This window comes from Micrasema longulum, unplaced genomic scaffold, assembly GCF_059751315.1.
Source record: "Micrasema longulum isolate JH-2025_06_02 unplaced genomic scaffold, ASM5975131v1 h1tg000718l, whole genome shotgun sequence".
NCBI classification, from domain to species: domain Eukaryota; kingdom Metazoa; phylum Arthropoda; class Insecta; order Trichoptera; family Brachycentridae; genus Micrasema; species Micrasema longulum.
Genome location: NW_028277914.1, coordinates 61,361 through 84,975, shown reverse-complemented (window position 1 = coordinate 84,975; position 23,615 = coordinate 61,361). Strand labels below are relative to the sequence as shown.

Below are 23,615 nucleotides of genomic sequence, written 5' to 3'. Positions count from 1 at the left end.
CCAATGCAATTTTGTGTACAATTTTGATAGATTCAATTTTCGCCGTTTCGTTTCAAAACTACAAACGGTCTTTATGGATGCAGAAATAGAGGAAGACCGAGAAAGACATGGCATGACCAAATCCAACAAATTCTTTAAGATGGACATGTCAAAAGTCGGAATAATCGGCGCGCGTGCATGAGAAGATGTATGAATGTAGAGGAAGCGAGATCTGTATGCAAAGATATAGTGTTGTGGCGTTATATCCTCTCTGCCTACCCTTACGGGGAAACGGCGTGATGGTTTGTTTTTGTTTGTTTTTTTGTCTTTTTGCCCATGTGTACTGGTGCATAAGGCACATTATTTATTTTCATTATTTATTCTATTTTATTTGGAAAACCATCAGTTCTACATACACATTTATAGTAAACAAACAGATATTTTTTTTTTGCACGACAACAGGCCAGGAGACCTAATTACAGTGGTGAATTATATCACAGAGCACCCAGGCTTGAGAAAAATCACATTTTAATTTTTGTGTTTTCCCCCCGGGAATCGAACCCGGAACCTTCCGTGCGTGAGTCAAGCGTCTTGACCACTACACCACGGAGGCCGCCATATTATATTATATAAACTCAAAACTAATAACAGTTTTCCACAAATTGTACAAAGTTAGTAAAGAAAAATATAATACATATATTTTATATGTAAAAAGACATGTAAGTTAATACGTATAAAAAATTTGATTTCAAGTACATATTTTTTTAATAATGAGAAAATGCATTTTTTGATTTTGATTGAAATGTCACTATCTAAATAATAAAATTGTTCCTTTATCCTTTTTCTTTCCTTCCCATCCCCTGTCCTATCTTCATAGTATAGTGTTAATATTTTTTTAATATATTTATTTTTGTTAATCTTTGCTTTTAATTTTTGTAAAAAATTGTAAGATTCAATATGTCCATGTATTTGTAATTTTATCAAACCGAACGGTTTGGGTAGGTAGGAAGAAATTGCCTTAAGGCAATATGCCCGCCCTAATACGTATATATATTGTATATGTATATAAAGTGTCAAATAAATAAATATAAACATATTTTTTTAAATTAATAGTTATTGTAAATGGGGCGAGATTGAGACAAGGATGCATTAAGAGAGGATAAGGAGGGGAAGGGAGATGTACATATTTATTATTAAAGTGTCTATTAAGTTCCATAATTAATTTTAAGTGTCAATTTTAAATTTGATAGAGTGATTTTTGTGTAGTCTGTCTTTGAATTTGGTATTGGACACTGAAACAGTCCCACGAAAAAAAACATTTTTAACATACGATGTTTTACTTATTCGTGGTGCCGTCTGTACAAATCCTGGCTGGAACATAAACTACTATTAAACCAAGTAATTCTGCACAGTCAACTATTGCTGTAATAACTTTGTGAAGCAGTAGCTGATCCGCACACAATCTGCGGTATTGTAGACTCTGCAGTATTAAATCTTGTGTGGCTGTGATGTCACACTAGTCGACATAGGACACAAGATTTGATATATCTCTCTTATTTTTTTAAATGATGAATTCGTATTTTTTGTAATCTTCAAATGGACGTTTTCACACCCGATTTGGAAAGTAAAATTTATATCACTATGCTATATGTAAATACAAAAAATATTTAACCTTGCTACGCGAAGCATGAATGTCCGCTAATTCAGCAACACATATATACAGAGACCTTATACAAGACAAAGCACGAAGATAGAAGTTATAACTAGGAAGACTGAGACGCTGTTCTGCGGTGGGTGTCATCTAAAACAGATTTAGTTTTCAGTTGGTTAATGACGATGATGGGGGACGCACGCGCGTAACATGAGCGGCGTATTTGTGATTTTCAATTTATTTTGCTATACCAGGGTTAAATTATATGTTTATTCCCATAAATTATGGAAAAGGAGTTATTAAACAGTAGTTTCCATTTTTTTCAAATGTCTGAACTTTAGAATATTCCGTTTTTTACTAGTGGTAACACGATGTTACATCACCGCGCGCAAAGTGATTATTTACCACAGTCTTTTAAGAGTTAATACAACAAAAGAGAAACTATCGATCGCTTAATATAATTATGAAGGCAACGTAAGATAAATCCTATGATTTACGTGCCAGACCAGGGATTATAAAAAAATATTGCAATATGTTCTATAATATTTATTAAGTTTTTTCTTCGCTATTTTTAGCCAGTAAATTCTTTTTTGATAGTGCAAAGGGCACTAAATTTTGTTTGTTACACAAAAAATATTTTTCAACGTGGTTTTCATTGGCTCCTGGGACGTAAGATTAATCAGCATACTTTCCTGTAACAGATGATCGAGATATGCTACAATTTATTTAACAATAAAGTGCCTTATGCACCATCTTATGATGATTTTTAAAAATGTTTACCTTTTAAGCATCAAATGGCAACTATGTATGGTTATAAAAGATAACATAAAATAAATATTTATGGAATCACTTTAATAAAGTGCCCCGGAGGTATTAAAACTACGAAAATGGCGTATATACGTTTTGCATCGTTATAATAACAATAATAATCAAACGCGGTAATAAGTACACTAAAAAACGGACACAGAATGTTAAGTAACGTACCAATGAAAGCAAAAAAAACACTAAACGAAAACAAAAAAATATGACATAATATTGTACTTTAATTTTGAATGGAAGATTTTTATTTTCATTAAAACTGACGTGTTTCAATATTAATTGCTTTATTTAACATTTTTTTTGATATGAATACATTTTAAATACATATGAGAGTGGGAATATTGCATTACCTTTGTTATACCAAATTTTAATATGCATGATTTTTATTCAGAAATTTCGCTGGTCTGTCTCTAAGCCGTATCTTTTTTGTTATTTTATAATAATTGTTGACTTTTTCTGTGGAATAAATCCATTAAAAAAAACTTCTTTCTACCTTCCAAACCGTTTAGTTTTAGAAAATAAGAAGTATATAGACATATTCTAGGTATATTAACACAGAAACTTTAAATTCTATACAAAATTTGAAACAAAATAAACTGAAAATGTACAACAGAGATGAAGAACATTTTAAAGAATGTAATATAGAAGTCTAGGCATCTACAGGGCTTATGACCTGTCATTGGCTGGTTTAAGTGGCCACTTTATAAACTGTGTAACATTTACTATTCTGCCCATATTTGAACATCTATATTCCTTCAATTCATTCATCTGTTGATGTTTGAGAAGTTAAAGAGCTGAAACCTTTATTTAAACGGGTGAGATTCATCTAATTGAATTATTTCACATAGGCAACGCCTGAAAATTTTTTTTTCTTTAATTTTTATACTTCTTCATGGACCAGGTTGATTTATCAACAATATTTTGAGTTTGTCCAAATTTTTGTAGACAAGGACTGGATTCAACTCCTTGAGCAGCTGTTTGTACTTACTTATTACAACAGAGATGAAGAACATTTTAGATAATGTAATATAGAAGTCAAGGCATATACACGGCTTAAGACCTGGTGTGTAAAGTGGCCACTTAAACCAGACATTAGCTGGTTTTCTTCATCTGTTCTTTATCTCTGTTGTAATATGTTAATACAAACAGCTTCTCAGGGAGTTGAATCCAGTCCTTGTGTACAAAAATTTGAATAAATTTAAAATATTTGTGAAAGTGTACACTTTACTTTAAAGATATAAGGGGGATGGGAAGAAAAGAGGAAAAAGAAAAAAAAAGAAAAAAATTTAGAAAGTAAATAAAGACGGGGCGATTCTGATATAAGTGGGTGTAACCGTTGGCAAAAAATGGCTTCAAGCATGCGTTACGAAAGAAATAAATACAATAATTTTAACAATGCGTGTTGCATTTCCTATGGTTAAATGATTTTGTACCTACAGCATACATTATTATCTCTAGGAATCGTTTGTATCGTAAAACATTTAACTGTAAATTTTATACTTTTTGCTGTGCGGTGCAATATGGAAACTGATTTTTTAAATTTGAATACGTCCCAGATCACTACTTCCGGTTCAGAAGAATTACACGGAGAATTTAAACAATTTATGTATTGGTGCATAAATTCCATTGCATCTCCCCTACGTATATTTGCCTCTCTTTGTTTTCTATGCTTTTCTCTTTTCCTCTCATTATATTACGAATTACGAGTGAGCGGTTCGTCGCGTTTTAACAACAAGGTACTTTTATTGTAACATAAAGTCGGATTCACAATCGACCGGAAGCGCGTTGAAAAAAGTCATTGTAACGAATGGAAAAAAAATATCATCAATATTTAAAGCATTAACTGTGTAGTCAAATGTTTCAATAAATATTAGTAAATATTTGTACCCGACTACTTACCTACTATTCTATATCGACCGGTTTTGTCAAGACACTAATTATTACACTAAAATGCAAATTAGACTATACAACTTCACCATGGTAGTTTTTTTTTTTGCACCACAACAGGCCAGGAGGCCCAATGACAGTGGTGAATTACATCACAGAACACCCTGGCTTGAGAAAAATCACATTTTTAATTTTTGTGTTCTCACCGGGAATCGAACCCGGAACCTTCGGTGCGTGAGTCAAGTGTCTTAACCACTACACCACGGAGGCCGCCAATACATAAAACCACGTGCTGATAGTAAACTAGAAGCTAACACCAATGTTCATTGATTATAATTTTGAAAATGTTAAATCCTGTTGTAGGAATAATGGAAACCATTGGATGGGAGGAAAGAAGGGGTATGGATTTACCAGATTTAGGGTGACCATTACAATAGAACATCAAATGCTGAAGATTTGCACGTTAGTGTAATAAGTGTCCCGACGAAGAGACGGGTACGTCTCGAAACCAGTAGACGTAGAAAAGTTGGTAAGTGGTTATATACAAATAATAATTTAATGTTGAAAGGAGAGTGAATGCGGGCAACGAAATGAAAGGAGCACTAAGCACAGTAATTGCTAATAAAAATATGTCAATCGAAACTTAACTGGCAGTGCACTACGGAGTTTTAGTCCCAACACTTGTGTATGTAAGTGAAACATGGAACTGGCAGAGAAAGGATGAAAACCGAGTGAACGCGGTTGAAATGCGATCTCTTAGTCGAATGTGTGGAAAATCAATGTATGACAGGGTTACGAATGATGAAATCAGGCTAGAGTGTAAATCTGAGTCAAATATAATTGATAAGATAAATAAAGGATCTTTGAGATGGTTTGGTGACGTAGAACGAATAGTCGACGAAATAATAGTAAAACAAGTAAATATGACGAAAATAAACGGTAATCTGGAAACGGACGACCAAGGAAGACGTGGCATGATCAGATAAACCAAAATTGTAAGTCTGGTCATGTTGAAAGCAGACAGAACCGAAGGGCATGTACGACAAGATGTATGCATGTGGAAAAAGCTAGGAATATTTGCCAGGATAGACGTGTGTGGCGGTCCATTCTCTATGCCTACCCCTGCGGGGAAATGTGCGTAATGGTAGTAGTAGTAGTTAACTTACATTTCTAAAATAAATATCACTAGGATGTTCCAGTTTAACGTTCCATGGTAGTGTCACGGAGCCGGGGATCAAAGGTCCGAGGGCAGAACACCGCTGAATCCTAAATTGATGCCTATTTCCTAGCTCGGTTATTTACGACTTTTAGAAAATGAATCAGAGGTTTGAGGTTCTCAGTTCTACAACTATAATCATAATTTCTATAATCGAATAATTTACAACCGGTCGAAAATATAAGACGCATAGGAATATATTTATTTATTATTTATTTGACACTTTATATACATATACAATAAATATACATAAAAGGGCGGGCATATTGCCTTAAGGCAATTTCTTCCTACCTACCCAAACCGTTCAGTTTAAGAAAATTATAAATACATGGACATATTGAATCTTACAATTTTATACAAACATTAAAAGCAAAGATTAACAAAAAAATACATACATATAAAAAAAAAATAACACTATACTATGAAGAGAGGAGAGGGGATGGGAAGGAAAGAAGAAGGATAAAGTAACAATTTAAATATTTAGATAGTGACATTTCAATATTGACTTAAATGTAAATAAAGAAGGGGCGTCGCTAACATTAGTGGGTAGATTATTCCACAATCGAGTGGCAACTACTGTGAATATACTATAATATACTATTCACATCGAGCATATGGTAAAAAGTATAAAGAAAATCGAAAAATGCCATACATAAATATACAAGTCATCTATCTTTAGGCGAAAATGTTGAATTTATTTCAAATAAAACACTTGAAAATTGACCACACTAGAGTTTTATACATTAAACCACGACTAGTTTCGGGTAATCAGTATTACCCATCCTCAGGTGTAAATATAAACTAAACTAAAATACACACACAAATTAATTTTGCGGTACTGATAGGGTCGGTCGGTAGGGGGAAGGCAATGTGAGGTGGAGGGAGTGGGGTTGTCCTAATTATGGGGAATATTGATAGCAGGGGTGATGCATTTTGAAATATAATAATATTAATTAAAGTTTTCTCTGAATTTTTTTTTTTTTAATATTTCAATATTTTCTAAATTGTTCATTATGATCCCTTTATTTATGACCGTACGCAAAAGTTTAATTTTGTGTGAATGAAACGAATGGTTTGTATCCATAATATGGTTTGCGAATTTGTTAAAGTGTGAAAAGTGATCACTTACCAATCCGTTGACAGATTACAAGTTCTGTAAATGCTAAAATTTCTATTTTATCAACAATTTCTGTTAAAAAATATCAGTAGTAGAAAATTGCAAAAAAAATAAGTTTGTGGACTGCTGTGGTGCAAAAAAAACAATGAAAAATGATAGAAATAATAAGCGAAAAATGTGTTTGACGTTAAAAACATTCTTATTGCGTATTTTTGCAAAAACTTCTTTAAAATTAACACATTAAAAAGTGTAGTGTATAAAAACATTAGAAAATATATACATGTCGCCGCCAAATATTTAAATCAGTTACTCAACTAACCTAGTCAATAAAAAAATAAAAAAACTTTTTTTGACTTATTTGTGCATGTTGTGACTACATGTAATTAATGAGCAATATGTAAACATAACAAATTGAGATTATTATGCCAATATCGTTTATATTGTTTATTGTTTAAATAATAAATAAAGTAAATAAATAAAAGGTTCGATCTCTTCTGCGAAAGCTGCTGTGAAGCAACTTTTCTTGGAGATGCAAAGTGCATTTCATTCACACAAAATAACTTTGTATGTATGCGAAAGTATTCTACTACTGTATACTATTACTGTGAGAAACGCATCATTAACTGAAAACAAAAATCAAATAACTTCATTGGAAGAACAGCGATGTTCATGCCAAATTATTTTTTTCATAATTTCTTCGACTGCTACCTGATGCGAAAGGCAAATAGTATTTCTTTATCCAATATTTAGCGAACTATTGATAATTAATTCTAAACGTTGATTTTGGTTTTTTAATGTACTGCTCTAAACACTATTTGCGACCAATTATGATGAGAATAAGTTTGCTTTTTGATTTTATTTCAGAATCGCTTTTAATTTGATAAAGATTTTTTTAAAAAATCATATGTTTTTGCTCGATTGATTTTGTAAGGAATTTGAAAAAATATCGTTAAAGGAAATTCTAAATGATGTTAAGGACAAATATCGTAAATTGTTCAAAAGGAGGGAAAAAAAGCAATTTCTTATTTTTGTGAATATATTCATATGAACTAGAAGGTACCTCGTCGCCCTTAGTAGAAAATTGGGGCTTTCTAGCCTTAGTTAATAATTGAAATCTCGGGCACCTGGTAAATATTTTTTTTTTTAGCAATATATTTTATAACGTAACAAATATTAATACATTAACAAAACTTTAAAACGATTTCAAATTTCCGCCGAAAGTATGTGTTTTCGGAACAAAATATATTTTTCCAAATATTTTGACTATGTAGGGTGCCATTTTCAACGAGTTTGAAATAATTCCCTATTGAAAAATGAAAATTGTGCTGGAGAAGAGTAGGGTTTTTTAGGAGTCCTAAATAAGTGTGTTAGAAAATAAAAAACATGCGGAGAATCTTATCAACGATTTCTAATTAGAGTCCACGATACTATCACGGGACCAAAGCTCGTTTCGAAATAAATAAATATTTAGAAACATTAATAATTATTTTACAAAAAAGAGCATCTCACTAAATTTTATTAAAGCAACTATAATCTTATTATTAGTACATTAATTCCTTAAAGATAAAAAAATATAATTTTGAATATTTATGCATGTCGCCGCCAAATAGATAAATAAGCCACTCAACTGGGTGGTTAGGTTTCTTCTTCTTCTTCTTATGGTTCCTCTCCCCGATGGAGGTTGGAAATCATCGTTGCGATTTTTTATTTATTAGCAGCTGCCCTGAACAAGGACAGATTATTGCAATGGAACCAGTCACGCAAGTTCTTCAGCCAAGAGATGCCTTCTATCGGCACTGCGTCTTTCTTCAATCCTTGCCTGTAGAATGACTTGTAAAATTTTATGTTTTTCGCCTCTCATTACATGCCCATAGTAATTAGGTTTTCTTTTCTTTATGGTCTTCAGTACCTCTTTATCTTTTTCCACCCGTCGGAGGAAGACTCTATCCACCCAGCAGATTTTTAATATCCTCCTGTAGCATCACATTTCAAAGGCTTCGATCTTTTTTAAAATGTTTTGGGTGAGTGTCCACGTTTCGACGCCGTGGTTAGGTTTTATAGAATAAATATTTTTTTACTCAAATTTATCCTTGATTTAACTTAACAATCAATCCTTAACTTAGATCAAAAATTAAAATTTTATTTTTTTATTAATTAACATAACCTATCCTTAACCCAACCCGGCGGCTTTTGGTTCGGCCTTTATCAAAGGCCTTGCTTTCAACCAGCTAACACGTTGAACGTTAAGATATATTAATTCATTCAGCAAACGGCCTAGCCATTCAGTTGAATGTCGGCATTTTTAACTGTTTGGCGGTGACATATACATATCAAAATTACGTTCAAGATAAAAAATAACAAAATAAAAAACAAATATATCAAAAAAATTCGATCAAAAATAAAACAAAATAAAGAAAAACACGTTCCAAAAGCCATGTTTTGAGCATTCGCCTCTCTCTTGTGCCTGATATATTTTTATGTTTTTTAAAAAAATATTTTAATGGGAGCATTTCCGTAGATTATTTTAGTTTAAATAAAAGAATATCAAAGTTACACTCTTTTCACTTTAAGTCGACGCCGATGGTATACGTATACATCGCACAGTGTACTGTCTTAAAATAATTGTTTTGTATTACTCGGTTGCTGAACTTCGACCTCCGACTGCCGCTCGTAACGCAAGAACCGGCAATAATCATCATTTTAATTCTTTACAGAGCATTTTATTATTATGCATGGTGAAGCATTACAAAACCAAAACTCAATGAAAATATAATGCACCTACAGTTGATATATTTATTTAAAGTAAAAGTACTTTCTCGAGAATATTTCCACACGAAACGTTAAATGGAAGGGAAGGTGATGAATCTTACGCTTCAGGTGCCAGTCCAAGAACAATGAAATATTGCCGTATAGAACCACCATTAAAACCAATACTTCACGTCCATCCTGTCAGAAGTCGAACCCAGGAAGTCAAGTAAGGAAGAAAACGCGCACAACTACTACACTACAATATTGACTTATCTCTACTCGATTTCCTATTTCAGGATTTTTAACTGAGAGTCGCCATCAAGTCGCAAACACTTGTCCTGGGTTCTGTTTATAATTCACACACATAATTGTGTTCTTATCTGTTCGGACACAGATACAGTTTAAATATAGTTATTTATAATTTTTTGCATAAAAAAAATTCACCAAAAAGGCCCGATAAACAAGTATCAAATAATGTAAAAGTACGCATAAAATCACATCCCTTGATATTTATTTACAACTTGGTGAAGATGTACAGAGAGTTTTGCATGTTAGTTAAATGGTCTCCTGACAAAAAGACAGGTACGTCTCGAAACCAGTAGACATAAAAAGGTCAAAAAGTGGCTGTATACAAATATTTAATAACATTAAGAGTCATTTTTTAAGTTCGAATTTATCCTTTTTTTGTCTAATGAGTCTGTTAGCTGCAAGATAATTATTTAAGCAATAGGCCTTATTGAATTGAAGTTTGTTAAATAAATAATCACTAAATAAATATAATAATAAACTTATTTAATACTTAATATATATTTACATATTTATGCATATAAGGGCGGGCATATTGCCGTAAGGCAATTTCTTCCTACCTACGCAAACCGTTCAGCTTGAGAAAATCACATGTACATGGACATATTCTAGTATATCTAATAATTATATTTATATATGAGATTCTGCAAAATTACCTGTAGTATATATTTGATTTTATGTGTGTGTATATGTACATATTATATGTATGTATATATGCTTGTATATGTGTGCATGTGCGTGTATGTATGTGTGTATGTGTATGAATGTTTTTAAGGGTGCATACGTGTGTGTGTATGTAAAAGGAAATAAATAAATAAACATATATGTTAGTCTGTCTTAGCACGGGTCTTCTCCTACTAGGCATTACTTAATAATATATATGTTTTTTTTAAATATATATAAATTTACATTTAAAAAATTTAAACATAAATTAACTAAAAATTTACAATTTTCTATGAAAAGAGGAGACAAGATGTGATGGGAAGGAGAGAAGAAGGAGAAAAAAAGAACTAAAGCATTTAGATATTGACATTTCAATTTTGATTTTAATGTAAATAAAGAAGTAAATATATATTATTTATTACCAAACGTTTATCTATTTTCATTTAACAGTAGCGTCTAGTTGATTACAGAAACTCCATTACAAAATTGTCAACAAACAAGTATTATGACTATGCGGTGATAATTGTTTTTTAACATGCCAGTGTTATGTAAATATAAGAATGTAAATGTGTCGAAAAGAGTATGAAATAAGCAGTTGTGAAGTGTGAGGAATGGATTGTGAAGTATGGACAGATATTTATGTCTATGGATGTGCCTATTTCGGACGGTCGTACAAATCCATACGGCACGGTAAAAATACCTCGGGTGTATGGCGGATTCATCATCATCAAACTTTTATTCGCACACAACGGTGCAAAAGTCACTGTACTGGTAAATAAAATGCAGCTTATTTCGAACATTGTTACAGGAAGGTAAGGCGATAATTCCTACGCTTCAGGTGCCAGTCGAGCCGAAGGACAATGAAATACTTCAGTGAAAAAAACAACTTTAAAAACATTTTTTTTTATTTTAACCTTCCCGGGAATTAGATTCGGGACGTCAAGCATGGTACGCAAACGCGCCAATCACTACACTAAGAGGCGGAAGTTTATCCACTCGATTTGTTTTTTCAGGATTTTCACCTGAGAGCAGCCATTGAGTCAAAAACACTCGTTTAGAGCCCTGATTCTATTTCACAAACAGAACTGTATTCTTTATCTGCCGGATGGAGACAAAAAATGATCTCCTACTCCTTAAAAATGCCTCCCGAAATCGCAAATTATAAGATGGCAATTTTTTTTTCAATGAAAAAACAATGAAAATAATACCCGTGTGCAGAGACAAAACTTAAGGTAAGGAAAGTACATTCTAATTTCAAATGCAGAGAATAAACCGAAGGTGAAGACAATAGAATGTACTTTCCTCACCGTAAGGTTTGTCTCTGCATACGGGTATAAGTTTGTCTTAATGTTTCCGTGTCACGTGGATTTCTACGGTGCGTGTGGAATGAGCCAAAGAGTTGCAGAATCTGGCAATTAATTTTGGAATGTGGTTTTACTCTCTCCTGGGCATTTAATTTAATTGTTTGTAAATCTGTTAGGCCTCACGTGTGAGATACAATCGCTAAAAATGTAATTTATGATTATAAAATTAAAAATAAACAAATGCCATATATCTAAACCAAAACGCAGAAACTCTTAGGAAAGCGATTGCATGGAAGTTGAGAATTTTAAAATATGTTTATATTTTTACAAACACCAAAATCGGGCAACTGTTTTGCGTATTAGAGCATTTTCAAACAAATGACATTTGTAAACATTTAAGTTTGTAAGTGAAAATTATTGATGGAAGTTCATTGTAATTTATTATATAAATAAAACACGAGTGATACTTAAATCCACAAATTTGGAATATCCAGTGAATATCCGGTTTCATGGCTTTCGCGACATCCTCGAGACTGGTATCCTTATTAAAGAGTTAAATGTATTTATACAAAACAGAGGTAAGGATAGATAATTCAAAGTTATATGTAAGTAAATTAAATAAAGTTATTTTTATCTTAAGAATCATTATCAATTTTTTTTATTTTTTTTGGGTTAACTAATGAGTTATAATAGTTATAAATAGCATTATATCAACTCATTAGTTAACCCTAAGAATTTTTTTTGATAATGATCCTTAAGATGAAATTAACTTTATTTAATTTACTTACATGTAACTTTGAATTATCTATCCTTACCTCTGTTTTGTATAAATACATTTAACTCTTTAATAAAGATACCAGTCTCGAAGATGTCGCGAAAGCGATGAAACCGGTCACTGGATATTCCAAATTTGTGGATTAAAATATCACTCGTGTTTTATTTATATTATAAATGACATTTGTTTTTATATTTAAAATCGTCAGATTTTTTGTTGTGTAAAAAAAAAATTAGGATTTGTAGACTCAAAAAGCGTTTAGTTTGAATATAAGGATTCTTATGTGGAGTTCTACAAATTAAACGCCAACTCAATAGTTAAGCCTATGATTTTTGTTCTTTGCGCGTCATAATGTTTTTATTATTTTTTGTAGACGGGAGTTGATTTTTTTTGTTCCGTGTTCGAGCAAACAAAAAATACATTTCTGTCAGTTAAATAGAACAAGAACCTGGACGACTGTTTTGGAATCCATGATTAACCTATGGTAAAAATTAGTAACATGTAAGTATACGTCATAGTGCAGTGGTAGGAATGTTAGCCTATCACGCTTGACGTCATAGGTTCATATATATTGGTATTAAAGTTGATTCTTCATTACAATAATTCATTATTCCTGTACGTTCACCTACCATGATTAAGTTTCTCGTATTGATTCCTGGCAGGGCGGATATGAAAATTTCAATATTTAATATGGATTTTAAAGATGGTTCTACATTGCAGTATTTCAATATTCCTCGACTGGCATTTGAAGCGTAAGACTCACTTTTCCTTTCATATAACCAAAAACATCTTGATACGCTGCCGTTTGAGTGCCTATACCAGTTGTGGCCAACCGATGGATCGCGGCTATTAGGCCTGTCGATTGCAATAAAGCTTAGAAATTTCGGGGTTGATCGAACTCATCGGTTGGGTGTCCGTTGAATTATGATACTCGTATTAAGGACGCTTTAGAGATGTTTCATAAAATTGCAGAGATGCTTCGAACATCTATATTCCTTAAATTCTTTCACCTGTTGATGTTTGTGAATATGGACAGAACGGTGAATGTTACACAGTGTGTAAAGTGGCCACTTAAACCAGCCATTGACAGGTCATAAGCCCTGTAGATGCCTAAACTTCTATTTTAACTTCTCTTAAATGTTCTTCATCTCTTTTGTATGTTAATATAAACAGCTCCCCAGGGAGTTGAATCCAGTCCTTGTCTACAAAAATTTGGACAAACTCAAAATATTGTTGATAAATCCACCTGGTCCACGAAAAAGTACAGAAATTGAAAACATAAGATTTTCAGACGTTGCCTAGTACTTGCGTGAAATAATTCAATTGGATGAATCTCACCCGCATAAATAAAGGTTTTAGATCTTTAACTTCACAAACATCAACAGATGAAAGAATTGAAGGAATATAGATGTCCAAATAAGAGCATAGTGGTGAATATTACACAGTGTGTACAGTGGCCACTTCAACCAGCCATTGACAGGACATAAGCCTGGCCGTGGTCCTGTGGCTAGTGTCTCGGACTCACGGACCGAAGGTCCGCGGTTCGAATCCCACTCTACCCCATCTCGATTCCATTTTCTAATAGTGAGTTATTTACAACTCGTTGAAAATGGCTCTCAAAATTAGATATTTGGGTAAATCATAAGTACGTAAGTATTTATTTTTATATTTAAAAAATAAATAAAAAAATATGCCTAGACTTCTATATTACCTTAAATTAAATGTTCTTCATCTCTGTTGTAATATTTTAATATCAATAGCTCCTCGGGGAGTTGAATCCAGTCCTTGTCTACAAAAATTTGGACAAACTCAAAATATTGTAAATAAAACAAAAGTCAGATATTACTACTAGTGTAAATAAGTACCCTTTTGCATATCTTATTTCGACTTTTACATGAAAGTTGAAATAAGATATAAATTAAGAAAAGCATATAAGATATATTGTTATTAATCTCTTAAACACGAATCGCCGAGTAAAATTGATAATTATCGGTGTACCAAGACTTTCCCCTTGAAAAAAGTTACTTATTTAAAAGAAATCACCTAACACATCCGTTGGCTAAGAAATTGCAACTTTCAATATGATAAGAACTTGAATGTTGAATTGCTCTAGCCAATGATGTAAAAATGTGGTTTGCGAGAAGAAAGTTCAATTATCGTATATGTACATTGTATTTTAGCCCAGAACTAAGAACATGGCGAAGTTTACTTCTTTTAATCTTAAAGATTCAATAATGGAGGGTATGGATGTAGAATACGGATGTTCAAACGAATGCAGAATAGTGAATGTTACGCAGTGTGTAAAGTGGCCAGTTAAATTGTGTATTTTTTATTCTGTGATGTCCTGCGGGTAAAACAACTTTGTGACTTCAAATTTATTGTTTGTAACTTTTTTTTATCCATAATAAAAAATATGTATATTTCACACTAACAACTAGAAAATTAACGGTTTTCTAGTAGTTTCCCGAATTACAAATTAATTTGGAGAACGACGCAGTGTGTAAAGTGGCCAGTTAAATTGTGTATTTTTTATTATGTGATGTCCTGCCGGTAAAACAACTTTGTGACTTCAAATTTATTGTATATAACTTTTTTTTATCCAGAATAAAAAAAATATTTATCCCACACTAACAACCCTAGGTAAAATAATTAAAGGTTTTCTAGTCGTTTTCCGAATTACAAAATAATTTGGAGAACGAACATTGATTGTTCAATAATCTCCCGAAAACTTTTATGAGCATATAAGATCTTCAAATGAAAAAAAAAACTCTTTAATACATTAAATAATTGCTGAATATTAATAACTTACAAATGTATTTTATATGTAAGTGTGTAAAAAAACCTGTTAAAAAAAATTGTGTCACACCGATAAGTCTCTAGATATAGTGGGTTCATTAAATGATATGTACCTAAATATTATATCATAATTCAATCTTGAAGTTAAGACTTATACATTAAACTATTTATATTTTCTCTAAAATGTTTTGCATCTCAGTTGTAATATGTTATTAGACGGAGGTTATGAAATTGTTACTAAATAAAGCGTCTTTTTATTCAAGGAGAATAATTACTAATGTTAGATTCGCAAAATGACTCTTTTTTTTGCACCGCAGAGGATTAATTACGGATGAAATATATTACTTAGTACCTTATGATAAATCTAAAAAAAATTGTGGTAAATAATTCATTTGCGCACGGTGATGTAACATCGTGTTACCACAAGCAAAAGACGGAATATTCTGAAATTCAGATTTTTTTAAAATTTAGAAAAAAAAATCATAGACATAGGTACTGTTTAATAAATCCTTTTCTATAATTTATAAAAATAAACTCATAATTTAGTCCTGTTTTGGCAAAATAAATTAAGAATCATAAATACGCCGGTCATATTACGTGCGTGCATCCCCCACAACTGACATAAACCGACTGAATCTGTTTCACACATACACCGGCCACAGAACAGCGTCTCAGCTTTCTTTGTTATGAGTTATATCTTCGTGCTTTCTCTTTTACATATTTATTGCTGCATTGGCATCACATTCATTCTTCGCGTAGCAAGCATAAATATTTTTTGTATTTAAATCTAGCAGAAATGTAGAAATTTTACTTCGCAAATCTGGTGTGAAAGGGTGTTCATTTGAATATTTATAAAAATACAACATCATAATTTTGAGAAATAAAAGAAATATATCAAGTCTTTTATCGTATGTAGACTAGTGTGGCATCACAAGAGTTAAATAAAATTCTTACTCTGGAATTCCGCAAATTTTTAATTGAAATTCTATGCAAACAAAATTTATGCACTCTCTCAAATATATTATTTGTTCCGTTAGTATTGCCCATAATCGTTTTAAAAATCCAGAAACCTAAAATTTAATTTTTTATTATTTTTATTTATGATTAAATTTTTTAGTTTTTTTTTTTACAATATACATATGTGGTAAAACAGAGTACTAAAAAAATTAAGGATAATTTCATAACAATGAAATACATATTAATAGTAAACAAAAAAAATCCACAAAGGCATGGCCTGTTCGTGGGTAAACAAGATAATGTAAATTTTTGCTCATATAATAAATAGACAGTTAAAATATTTTTGTGAAACATAAGATAGAGAAAATAAAATATTCTGTTAAAATTATATGGAATTTTATTTTTATTGTAATTAAAAAAGGAAATATAAAATATTAAAAAAAAAAACATAAAAATATTCCTTATTATTAAAGGGCAACAAAATATATCATAGAAAAAAAAGTTCATATCTTTAGTTTGTATCCAGGAGACTGCCTGTTTTTTAAAAGACGGAAAATTTTGAAAGTTTGGAATCAATTAAATGTTATCAGTAAAAAAAGAATCAAACATTTTAGGGCCTATAAAATATGTATGTCTCTGTGCGAGCCTTGTTTTACAATGTGGTATTTCTAAAACATGACTCCTTCTTTGACTTGATCTATTTGAATTATTTGTAAATTAATTTTGGTTCTGAAATATCTGTTTAAATTTAAATATACATTGTAGCTTTTGATTCGTTAACTTAAAAAATATTTTGTTGTTAGCCATAACGAATTATAATCGAATTTATTTCACTAAAAGGGGGGAACAAAATGAAAAAAATATATGTTAACTGTTGTATTTTACTGGTAGTTATTAGAACACGAGAACCCGGTGCTTATATGGACAGGGGTCGCTATGAAATATCAAATGTTAGACCTTATTCATTATCTGCACTGACCTGCAAGTATTTCCTTCGCCTCTCTTCCTGGTAAACTCTCCTCATGTGGTCCGCTTGTCTCCTTGCCAATTCCTCTTCGGGAACTAGAGGACGGGGCTCCTGCCGTACTGGGACACGGTAATGGATGTTCACATCGCTCTCCACGTAGCGGCGTGGTGACTCTGTAAAACACGATATAAATCAGACCACTTCCATCGTAAACTGATTAGTCAAACCTCCGCCTTTCTTTCTGCTTCGTCACATTTGTAAGGACAGTTTTATAATATTGAGATTTCCTTCAATTAAGGTACCTACGTAAAACGAAAAATTAATTATTTGTTCTTGTCACAGAATGTAGGTAATTTCATTTTAATTGTTTTAAATCAAGGAGTTTAATAAACGAACAATTAGACGGTATACTTACGTACATATTTAAGTTATTTTATTTTTATACATTTGCGGACAAAGTCACATAACAAGAATAGAATATAAAAGGTATTTAAGGTCAGGCGAAAAAAGTGTCATATCCTTTAAGGTGCCTACTTTTTGCCGTCAAAAATAGAGCGTACTTTCTTTAGAGTAAAGTAACGTAAACATGTTTACAATACATAGTTTATTACGAGCGAGTTCACTAAAAATACTATTTATTTTATACCAAGATGTATTGGAATTGCTTAAGAATGGACTAAATAATATAAAGACTTTTTTTCTGTCTCGAAAAATACGCGGGATCGACGCGCACGCGTCGAGCAATTCGCTATTGCCGTAAGGTCATGTCCGTGCGCGTTCACACAAGGACGATGCGGCCGCACGCGGTGGTGGAGGTAAGCATTGTTCCGCGGAGGGAACCTGCTCCAGTCTGTCTCGGTGACACTGTCTCGGAACAATGTTGTGCTCTACAAATTGCTGTTTACACATGGGCAATGATCAAGTCTCTGGAAGAAAAATAATATTGTATTTTCCACCTGTAAACGGCAATTTTACGGCCTATTTTTTCAGCATAATTTGACGTTCGTCAAAAAACGAAAGTATCTCGTATTAATTCGCGACATTTGACTATCCACTTATGTTGCACCTTAAGAGGATATGCGGTGGAGTGAATTTTTGTGATTCGATTAATACAAATTCATCCAAATTAATTAGTTCTTTTTTGTTTTTGTCGTTTTTTTCTGTCACTATCTCGCAAATGCCTTATGCTAAATTAAAATCTAAGTTCGTTGGCCCGTTATCTGCACCTCGCACATTTAATCTTTTTCTTAAGGTAGGTAATCAGAATCAAGTTTTTTGTGTTTGTAAATATAGAGTTTTTAAAATAGTTATCATATCTGTATATCCCACGTCCAAAGACAGCAGATAAAATTGGGCTCGTTTAAGGGTTTTTTTGGTTGGTCTTAGTTCCAATAATAAACAACTAATCAAACAAACAATACAATAAAGACTCGCTAATGGTAAATACTTATAGTATGTAAAAAAAATAAATCTTTAGTGTCATAATCTAGGGAGAAAATTCGAGAATACGTTTGTACGAAAAAAAGTGAGACCGCGCATTACTCTATGCACAATTAGGTGGAGAAAGGGAACGATGATGAAAATTTGCATGTTCAAATGGTGATTATTTATTTTTTAATTAAAAAAAACGATAACCGATAATATTATGTTGGCTGACTCGTACATTCTTGTATTTCACAGACCCGATTTTTAAATCGGTTTGTGGTCCCGAGGTTAGTGTTGCGGACTCATGGATCAGAGGTTCGAGGTTCAAGCCCCACTCTACTCCAACTTGATTTTTATTTCCCAGTGAGTTAGGTATTTACAACTCATTGAAAATGGCAGGATAGTAAAAATATTTGGCTAAATCATAGAAATCCAAATTTTATTTTTAAAATAAATAAATTGGAATGACTTGACGGTAAACGTTTCAAAATCGTAAATGAATCGATAAAAATGTTGATCATTCCATTAAAAATAAAAGATTACGTAAAATACGAACAGCTTATGAAAATCGATTAAAAAATATTATAAATGCTTTTTTTGTTAAAAATATAACATTAGAAATTCGCACTATCGATTAGCTTTGCACTTAAACAGTATAAGCATAAATTTATACAGAATTTTATTCAAGAAACTACTGTGAGGAAATCTTATTTAAATTACGAGCACTGGTAATTTTTTAACGTAGATTCAAATTTGTTGGAAAAGTTTCGTAATCTTTTTTTATTTCCCAAAAAAATTGGAAAAATAATGCGAGTATGCAATTTAAAAATAAAGGAATTAGTAAGAGGTTTAATATTGTACAAAATAAAAAGTTATCGTATAACACGTGGATAATAAAATTATGCATAATTTTTTACGAATAAAATGTTACACATAGCAGAACAATTATTGTTAAAATTTTCTTTTATTCAATTGGTTTACTTTTTTCAATGTTATTTATTGACAATTTATTCTTGATGGTCAATTTTCGTCGATGGAATCACCAGTCTGAAGATGCTTATTAGAGAGTAAAGGCGCTAATTGGTCAAATAAATAGTTGGAAAAGCACCGAGCATTAAAAAAAATTATCACTGAAATTTAAATTCAACTTCAAATCAATTTATTTTTCCAAAATATCATTACCAATAACATAGTATTTAAGGCATTATACTTGAACAATGGTTCGACATTATTAAGTTAAGAGTATTTGTCTCTTAAACGTAGTTTCATTGATGTGAAAGATGTTGATATCCAAAGTGATAATGTTCAGCTGTCTGACTGCTTTTCCAATTGGCATAACCAGAGGCAGGTTGGTTCTGGAAGCCGGGAGAGAAAACAGTTTGTGCTGACGCTGTCGGAGATAACCATCAGGAATATAAAAATGGATATTCTCTAAAGTTGACGATAAAACCTTATATCAGTCTGACGAAGTGGTCAGTGTGAACCCATCCCTTCTAAGTTGCAAACCGTTGGGCCCAAGCATGCTCGAGAGGAATGCAGTGGAATAAAGCCACGGATAACTACCATATTCCCCCATGTAGAAGATACCTCAGAATTTTTATCTGAACCCTCTCCAACATAAGATAATATTTCGCATCTTGCGGACTCCATATCACCACAAATATAAATTATTATATTGTTTTTCAAAAATTTTACAGATGCCAAAATATTGGATACTTTTGGGTGGACTTACGATCTAACTTAAATGCTTTCAGGTCATGGTGCTTTTCGGAAATATCTTCATAGATTTAAAAAAAGAGACAACGATTGATGCCCTTGCGATGGACTCAGCTTTCAGGACGTCCTCCACATATTACACGATTGTCCTATGTTTGACGCTGAGAGGTTGAACTGCATACAAATGTGAGCACAATACGGCCAATTTTTTTAAAATCCAGAAGATGTAATAAAAAATGAAGCCACTGCCAAAAGATACATTGGCTTTCCATAAACGGCCATACAAAAGGCCATAGTTAAAAACATAGTTAAAAAACACACAAAGGCCATAGTTAAAAAAATGAAAATAATTAATGAAGGAATGGACTCAGACCCGTGAAAAATATTTACTGTACAAAATATACATGCCAGGAAAAAAGCTTTGCATGCATAAGCAAAGCAATAAATAACGAAACAAGAGGAGAAAAAAAAAAAATATAAAATTGGTTCACATTTAATTGTTGCGTTTTTAATGCCTATTCTTGCATCACGATGTAAATTATTTTTAAAACTAATGCTAATTAGAAAACTTGGAAAGAAAAGAAAAAGTAAGTTTTTTAAAGCATTTTGTCTGTCTTTTTTACTTTGCGGTTTCTGTCCGGTAGAGTTCTATGCGATTTCTAATTGCTTTAAAGCTTCGATAACTATTGCTACTTATTTTTCTCAATTGGAGTACAATTTTTTTTCGTTCGTCAGTTCAACCTTTTCGTTTCATTTACAGAAGGAGTCTTCGTAAATGAATTCGCAATTCAATAGTCAATTAGACTAATTTAGTAAAATGCATTATACTAATTATGGTGTTATCAAGGCAGGATTTAGATTGAACCGTTCAGATGTTTTAATAAATTTCCATGAATAATTTGGTCATCTTAGTTGCGAAGAAGAAAAAACACTATGAAAACCATCGACCTTTTAATACACCTAGACGCACATAATAGACTTAAATATTCAAAAAAGTAATGAAACCAAAACGTACCAATAGTTATTGAGCTTCTTTATTTATACAACGGCTGCATTCAACAAGCATGTATGAACTACCAAAAAATGTAGAATACTCATTTTTGGTTTATAAAAAAGTTTGTATTTCAATGATAACAATCAACATTAGTTTTCGATGAATTCCAATCAGATTATTTCCATAAATTCCTTTAAATTTTGACCCATTTATATTTTATTTCACTGGATTTTAAGGAATGAAAAAATACTACTTGCTCGAATTTATTGTATTTCAAAAACGTATTCCTATCAGTGCACCCTTGTAAGTAAGCGAAGCTTCGCAATTGCGCCGCTAGGCGTAGTTTGACGTTTACAAAAATAACATTTTTCATTCATGAACATATGAAAAGAAAAAAAAAGTTACACAATCCTTTTAACAATGTTCATATGAAAGGTTTCGATTCTAAACGTCACGCCTGGCAGGCGGTCGAAGAACGACTAAATATGCGTTTGGCATGAGTTAAAGGTCCACAGTTTTTAGGGCTCGGGATCCGTCTATGTGTATTAATAGGTTGATGGTGAAATATGTAATTTGTGTTACCTATATATTTTGACCTACCATAAAATTTAATTATCTAGGAAAAATAATAACGCTTTTAGGTATAATACAAAAAAAACTGTCATAATATTAATGTTACCACGCTTCTTCCAATGTAAGATATTTGTTATTGCATAAAATAATGAAGATTTAAATATATAAAATAATGTGTTTTTACGTAATACGCTAATTAGTCAAAAACACAGTAATGACGGTTGTTACCAAACTTTTCGTAGTTCAAATTTTCTTCTAAATATTAAATAGGTTCCAAAATCATTAGCTGGCTTATTATGAAATGACATTTACTAAAATATACTTCAAATAACGAACGAATTAGGAAATGGTTATAATACTAGATACCCTGTGTTAGTAAATAGAGATAGGTACCCTTTGTTGAGTAGTTAAATTATGGTCATTTGTGTATGCCGGAGAAATCAGCACACAAACAATTTGCTAAGAGAAAAGACGCGTGCGCTGCATATGGTATATAAACCTTATTTCGCAAACTCGAGCCGGCCATTTTAAACCCTGGCACAATGTAAAAAGCGACGCCATTTTGTTTTTCCTCCAAACAATACGCGCGGCTCTTTTACTCAATGCGAGAATGTTGATGGACGGACTGCATTGAACTTACAGCGAATATAATGATTGTTTGCGACGATCGCTATTCACCATTATTGGCCGTACTTATTTCACCGACGACAAATTACTGGTCATTGATATTTCATTACAGCTTTGTAAAGACTAATGACCAAAGACAATACAAAAAGAGAAATGCCAGCTATCGAAATGAAAGGTATGGTGATACATTACAATATGTTACGAGACAATAAAAAAGAATAGCGTTTTAATTTAACTGTAGTCAACTCAAAGAAGTTAGTAATTTCATACCTTCGTTTTGCAAGTTCGCTCGTATCCCATACAACTATTTTACTAAATCGTGTTTAAGGGTAATTGTTGCGTAACCAAAAAGGGCAAAATGACTTGTTCTAACATACATTTTTCATGCAACACCTTTTGTTCATTTTGACGAAAACGCAACCATTATTTAACTTCACAGTCTTATAAAACCCTTTAAGACCTGAAGTAATTCTTGTGGAAAAAAAAAATTATGTGTGTAGGTACTAAAGGAATTACTTGAAATGTTTTGGAATTTATAATGGTTTTTTATCTTTCATACTTTATAAATTATTTCACGTTTGTTTTTTTTAACAATGGGTCCTAGACTAATAATCAAATGACAAATAATAAATTTGTGAAATGTGTTTGTTCAAAAAATTAACTAAATTTTACTAAAATACGTTTAAAACTTGCATTACATGTAATTTATGAGAACGACAGGAGTTCGCTCCAAAACAAACAAATCAGTCAAAAGCCAGTTGCCAAAGTTAAAACGAACTTCTATGTGTAATGCTGATTACCGACGGATTAAAAAAAAATAGTTACGTTCTAAGGGGTTCCAGTAATTAAAATACAAACTCGCCGCTTTTGAATTTTGGTAGCTACGAGAGTAGGAAAATCTTAACCGGGCTGAAATGGTAAACTAGTTTTTTTTTTGTGTACTCGACCCTTAATGCTATAAAGATAGTATTTAGGCATAGTTTTGGCTACAAGTGAACAATTCTCGTTGTGACTGTGCTAAATACACCGGCCGATTTGGTGGGGAAAAAAATACAATACACTGGTAGTAATAAAGACCCAAGAGGTAATGGTTTT

General features: G+C 32.0%; 1 protein-coding gene across 1 annotated transcript in view; it reads right to left on the bottom strand.

The window, feature by feature from the left end:
* The window catches only part of CAP (Cbl-associated protein), a gene marked incomplete at its 5' end in the record, with an annotated part of 100,029 nt that overhangs the window by 18,873 nt on the left and 57,541 nt on the right, over positions 1–23,615 (bottom strand). Inside the window, one exon of the mRNA XM_088229843.1 lies at positions 17,198–17,358. Coding sequence (XP_088085969.1) covers positions 17,198–17,358 — 161 coding nt within the window. The remainder of the gene's footprint in view (positions 1–17,197; positions 17,359–23,615) is intronic.